The sequence below is a fragment of the Galeopterus variegatus genome, unplaced genomic scaffold, assembly GCF_000696425.1.
Source record: "Galeopterus variegatus unplaced genomic scaffold, G_variegatus-3.0.2 Scaffold2042, whole genome shotgun sequence".
Taxonomy (NCBI): domain Eukaryota; kingdom Metazoa; phylum Chordata; class Mammalia; order Dermoptera; family Cynocephalidae; genus Galeopterus; species Galeopterus variegatus.
This window is the reverse complement of record NW_007728153.1, coordinates 180,266-186,896: the sequence shown is the minus strand read 5'-3', so window position 1 is coordinate 186,896 and position 6,631 is coordinate 180,266. Positions and strand designations below refer to the sequence as shown.

General features: G+C 41.0%; 1 protein-coding gene across 1 annotated transcript in view; it reads right to left on the bottom strand.

Moving 5' to 3' along the window:
* Positions 1–3,028: 3,028 nt before the first annotated feature.
* GRP (gastrin-releasing peptide) overlaps positions 3,029–6,631 on the bottom strand; it is an 11,200-nt gene continuing 7,597 nt past the window's right edge. The window contains exon 3 of the mRNA XM_008580178.1: positions 3,029–3,393. Within this exon, the coding sequence (XP_008578400.1) occupies positions 3,340–3,393 (54 nt within the window). The 3' untranslated portion in view covers positions 3,029–3,339. The remainder of the gene's footprint in view (positions 3,394–6,631) is intronic.

The window sequence follows — 6,631 nt, the reverse complement described above, 5'->3', positions numbered from 1 at the left end:
TTGGCTCTGAATCCTTAGGTCACTGCACTGACCTGCACCGTTAGCCTCCAGACTTCTTAGGATATGAGAGAAAGTTAAACCTGTATCCTTTTTAAGCCATGGATATTTGGTTCAGTTTGGTTTTGTCACATGTATCCAAATGCAATCACTAATCAACATAGATACAACTGACAGCCTTAGATATTGTTCAGGTAGCCCTCTCAATCCACGCACAGTAACCATCCACCTCTTCTGTCTGTCAAGCCATATGTTATGTCACATATGTGGACCAAACAGAGTGGAAGGAAAGGCAGGAGGGAAATAGATGTTTCTGTGTTTTATCTGGGTCTCATTTGAGGTGATTAATTGGAAGACACAAAGCCCCAAGAGGTGAGACTCGTAGCCTTTTCTGGGCACATGGTGAGCACCGTTCTTTTGCTTTGGGAATGGCAATAACAGTTCATCATTGTTACTTCACATTGTCAGATTAAAGCAGGCTGTAGCAGAGGAAGTAAATAATGCAACTCTCACATCCTACTTAGATAACGCCTCATACATCCCCACTGGGTTAAAATTCTGTGCAATGATCAAATACCCCTGGTAGGAACTGAGAGGTAGACATTCTGAGGCTAGAAATTATACCACGCTGCTTGAAATGTCTGTTTAATGTGCTACTGAACTACTGATCATGAGCAGTCTGCCAAATTACCCAAAGCAATCCACCCTGTAGCACTTTTAAAAAAGGACGGTTTTTAGAAGAACAAAATCGAAGGTTACTATTCCTTTCTTTTCTTCTGGATTCTTCCTCCTGAGTATCCTTCTTTGCTGCAAGGATTTCTGAATATCGTCACCTCTTACAAGCAATCTTCTCTTCTTCCTGTATGCACTCACCTGGCCTGTGTGCTGTAAAAACAATCACTCGGCTCCTGCTTTTCCAGAGTCCCAGGCTGGATGCTAACTGTTCTCCAGAGTAGGAATGGGAAGAAATCAAAGGAGAAATTCCTTTTTCTTTTTTTTTTTTAAAAAGATGACCGGTAAGGGGATCTTAACCCTTGACTTGGTGTTGTCAGCACCACGCTCACCCAGTGAGCAAACCGGCCATCCCTATATGGGATCTGAACCCGTGGCTTTGGTGTTATCAGCACCACACTCTCCCGAGTGAGCCACAGGCCGGCCCAAAGGAGAAATTCCTTTATGGGCAAAAGGAGGAGGGGACATCAGTTATTTGTGCTTGACCACATATTTTGAGCACGTTCTCTTTTTTGATAGGGTCTCACAATTTTAGTCCCACATTCCCAAAGGAGAATCCTAAAAACTACATTTCCCAGCTGCCCTTGTAGCTTCAGGCATGTGATCTAGGTTCCACCAAACAGACACACTCAAGCCTCTGCTATGGGAGTGGGCTACAGGTAGAAGAGGCTTTCTGGTGACAGGCTTTCGTAGGCATCATGCCACCAGGCACAGTTGGTGGCAGAGGCAGAGGCAGTGGAAGAGGGTGCAGACTTGGGCAGTTCTGCAGAGGGCATTTAGGGGTAGTCATCTCATCAACTAGATTAGAGGCATGGCTTCAGGCATTGGAACTGCAAGTTTGGTCTTGAGCACGTTTCTTTGGTCTTCCCTGCCTAATATCCACTGATGCACAGAGAGACATGTGATGTAACTCCACTTGCAAACAAATTTAAGAAAGCTCTCCTTTTGGGGAAGACTATGTCTCTCAAATAGAGATTCTAATCTTGATCTGGGCTTGGTATGGAGGAGCCATGGGTCAGGAGATCAGAGTGAGCTGTTCCTACCTCTCAGTCAGAACCCACGGAGAAAAAGTGATTGCTGCTAAATCACAGGATCGTGTATGTCTGCTCTAGGAAGACAACCAAACAAGGGTCAGTCTGTCTGGTTTATCCTAGAAGTGGTTTCCTACAACTAGGAACATTTTTTCCCTGCCCATTACAGAAAGTAATGCCACCATTACAGAAAGCTTCCCCTGAGTCTGGAAGATTTTTTTCTTCTTTATGAGTGTCCTACTGGAGGGCAAATCCTTCTGAGAGAGTTAACCCCTTCATCACTAGCTGCTCAAAGGCTTCAGTTGACACAGTCAGGATTGAGTTCTTTGGAAAGAGGCTCAAGAGGGTCCTAAGATGGAGAACAGGAGCCCTTAAGAGGAAGGTGGTAGGACACGGAAAATACATTTGACATATTTCCCTGGGTCTGGCTATGTACAAGTTGTGAATCAACATAGTTCTAAAAGAAAATAGAAAGAACACATAACCTCTTATGTGGTTCTTTGACAAGCAAGATAAATCTCTAAGGTTTCGAGTGTGATTTTCCTAAATGAAGAAAATCTAAACATATGGCAAGGAGCTTCAAAATCTGTTAATGTGCAAATGTCATGATAAAAATGGAGCTGGTTAACAAACTTCCAGGCCACATTCTCTGAAAATGGAAGAAAGTCTCTTGAACTCATCCTATCCTTTTGCCGTGGAGCTGACTAAATCTGGCCCTGGGAACTATTTCTACTTCCAGACTGGCAATGAAATTTTGAAGAAACAGTTCTACTTGCTAGGCTTAAATATACTGAAGGGGGTGGGAGTTAAAATGAGATAATGCAGAAAATCTAGTGACCGTGGATGTTTAGATCCCAGTTTCATCTACTATGTGACCTTGGACAAGTCACCTGACCTCTCTTATCCTCTGTTTCCTCATCTATTAAATGGGAATAATAATTCTCAGCTTACTATTATGAAGAGTATATCAATAACATCAGCAAAATACCTGGTCATGGTAAGGACTGAAAATAATGGAATTATTAGGTGATGAATAGGGCTAGGCTTCATCTTCAATCTGGCCCATCAGATGGTAGCTCCTTGTGGCAGCTTCTAGAAAGGCTGTAACTCACTACAGGAATTCAGTAAGTGGCCTTCAGAGGTGAGAACTAAAAATTCAGCCTGAGTTAATCAGGGAGCACCCAAGTACATTGTCAAGCTGTTTGTTAATCTCTGCCACACTATTCTCTCATTTGGGATTGAAATAAGCAAAACAACCTGCCCTTTGGACAATGTGTTTAAGCTTTTATTGTGAATGGTAATAGATTGGGGCCTTGAATCTAATCAACAAATAGCCTAGATGTAAAAAGCATTAACTGGAAGACTCTTTTTGGTCATTTGTTCACAGCAAACAAGTTCAAACCAGAAGATGCTGCTTGAAAATCATGAATTTAGTTAAGGTTGAAAGATACAAGAATAGGTAAGTATTTTGCACAAAGGAAATCTTGTTGATGATACAGGAGAATCGATGCTTGCAGAAACAGTCTCTTAAGGATTTTGTTTTGCTCCTTCGAGAGAGGCCGTCGTTGTCATTGTCCATTCAGCTGGGGGTCCCTTCCTTCACTTTGAGAACCTGAAGCAGAGAGCCTACCAACTGAAAAAGGATTAGAAAGAATTAAGCAAACAGTTGTGGTGCTGACGTCTAATATTAGAAGTAAATCCATCCCCAACAAACCCTAAGCATCACTTGGGAGCTTGTTAGAAGGGAAAATTCCCCGAGTCAACCCCAGACCTAATTTGAGGGTGGAGCCCAGCAACCTGCTTTCACAAGCCCTCCAAGTATTCTGAGCATGCAGAATTCGAGCACCATAGCTGTCCCCTGAGAGAGAAGTTAACTTCCACTTTGTTTTTCTTTTGAGCTACTGCAGTTTAGGGTCTTCTTGTTATATCAGCTTAACTTGTACACTGATATGATCACTCAGCTATGTTTTAACTAATGTTGAGAATTAAATCTATTATCTCCAGGCATGTATTACTAGAGTAGCAACTGAATAGGGGACTCAGGGAATGTGGAATTTTAATTCTTACTTTGCTTACTTTGGCAATGCCTCATTACACAAATCAAAGCCAGTTTCTGGATTATGCAATTACGCATTACAAACCTACAATTGCAAATGGTAGTAGTGTGGGCAACTTGGGAAGAGGAGTTCATTTGGGTTTCTGCCAGTTCCAAATTTAGTGTGGTTTGCTTGTTGTGGCTTCTGCTCAAATTAACTAAGACTAAAGAAAGAATGAGTAGCTATAATTTAAAAAAAACCTCTTGGTTCCCAAACAGCACTCTTTACCCATGAGGAAACACTTTTCATCCAGACTAGAGCTTATTACTCTTCCCGAGATTCTCTGGCAATTCAGATTCCCCAGCTTCCAGACCAGCCATTTGTTTCTAATAAAATTATGAATATTCTCAGGCAAGTTATTACCTGCTCTGCAGCTCAACTGTTTCAACCAGGTGCTAATGAGCCCAGGGCCTGGGGTTTGGTACCCACGCATGCCAATTAGGTTTACTTTCCTCTGGGAGCCCAAGTTGCACTATCAAGGGCCACCAGCCTGCCTGAAGACGTCACCACTCATCTTGCTATATGAGCCACTGGTCATAAAAGGGACCAGTTGAGGATGTGGGAAAAAAAATCCGTGGAACTCCACATTGGCTCAAAATATTGAATGTGAGAGGTTTGGCTCCAGGGAAAGGACGTAAAGCTAAAAGGGACAAGAGACCTTGTGTGTAACCTAAGAAAGGTAAGGCCTCAGGAGGCAAAGGGGTCCATGGGTAGTCCAGCTTCACTCTGCTCCTTTACAGAAACTGTCAGAGTAATCAGAGGCTTATTAGTTATTCTTGACTGTGTGTTACTTTTTCTATACTTGGAGCTTCCTTAGGAGCATTTCAAATATTAAGAAACAAAATCTTTCTATTCTCTGTACTGATTGATGGGACAGTGAGAATAGTCCCTTAAAAGTGAGGACAAACTTACACATTTACTTCATTTTCATAACAGCCTCTGTAGTTCAACCCCCCTACCCCTTTCTTCATGTCCACCAAATAAAAGAAAAAAATCTAAGGCTGCAAAGAAAAATGAATTGGGTCTAAGTTACAAAAGGAAACCAAAGGCCAACTTAAACGTTCATTGAAACTCAGAACCATCCACAACCACATCCAGGACTATGGATTGGGCTCTGGAGCCGACCTGAGCACTGTTTCATGTTATAGAAACCATGGGGTAAAAGTTCTACTAATTACAGAAGAGAATTATAAGATTTGTGAGAAAGGCATGGTCAAAAGAAAGATTAAGGTTAACCTTGAAGATTATTGTCCATAATTGCTATTAAAGTTCTACAGCTATTTGCCATGATATAGTATTCTAGATTCAGTGCACATTACACAAACCTTTTCTGAATTCGGGAATATCTTTCTCATCAAAACATAGGAAATGCTCAGAGTTTCTAACTACAGCTCTGGGAGAGTTGGCAACAGGACTCAATGTTTTATTACTAAAATGGGAGAAGAGAGCATATGTGGATAGTTTTTAATTTTAAGACAAGTCCTTCGGCCTCTGAAAACTCCTGCTGCTAATTTTGGTAATGCTTGGCTAAGTTCTTAATCTTTTCTTTTCTCTAACTCTGGGAGATATATGGATTCCTAATAGAACTACTTTCTTGGCACTCCCTCTTTTTGAATAAGATAATTGTAAGATTTCCATAATGACATACTTTCATTTAGGTGGAATTTCCAAAGTAAGAGGAGTGAGAAACTGTTTTGGTCTCTGCAAAGACTAACTGTTGAGTTTGTGTTTCACATTACTGGGAAATATTTCCCAAAGAATAGTACAAAAGCTTGCAGTAAGTAGCTAGTTATTCAACTTGAGGTGGAATGAAATGGAACAGACTTTCTCAACTTGTAGAAAGAAAAACACTGCATTAAAGGATAAAGTAAAAAAGCAAGGACTGATTATAAAAAGATGACCTTGTCCAGCTCACGTTGAGATAAGCATTGTCCCCTTTAAGCAGTCACTCTCCATGACTGCCCACTCAATCCATCCCATAATACTGCCACTCAGAGACCTTTGTAGAGCTATTCTTTTGTAATTGCCTTTGAAGCTTACAGAATAGTCTTCTGAATTTGGTGGGAACTTTTGATCCTTGAGGAAGGTGTTGAATTTTTCAAAAGATTCCAGAGATATGCAGAATCAGGTTCAGGAAATAATGCAACTCAAACTGGATTTTGATGTTTGGTTTGAAAATGAGGCATTATAGATTAATAGCACGATTGTGTGTGTTGGTGGGGAATGTATTTTATGAATAAGCTATGAGAGCATGTCCATTTCAGTATGTGTAAAAACTCTTTTGGGGGGTTTTGTGGTGGCAATCTTTGTTACTCTGTAGACAAGTGAAAAGGGTATTGCTATTGGATATCCACCCATGGAAACTCTAGAAAAGCACTTAATCAAGAAATGGCAGGGCCAGCTAGGGGCTGAGAAGTCCGCCACCAGTTCACAGAGCCCTCAGAGCATGTGACCCATCAACAAAGAAGAGAGCTGATCACATAACATCTGTAACACAGGTGTGGAACAGAGAATCACTCAGGGCTTTGTACAAAGTTGGTTCTTATTTCTGTATTGGTTGATTTATTTATTTATATTTTATTTATTTTTCATTTTATTTTTTATGGTAACATAGTTGATTGTATCTATATGTGGGGTACAGAGTTGAATATCAATACCTGTGTGCAATATGTGATGCTCGAATCAGATAATTAGTATATTCGACATTATACAATATAATAGTTTTTGGGGCCCTTTACCAATTCCTTCCTTACCCCCCCCCCCCCCCCCCCCCCC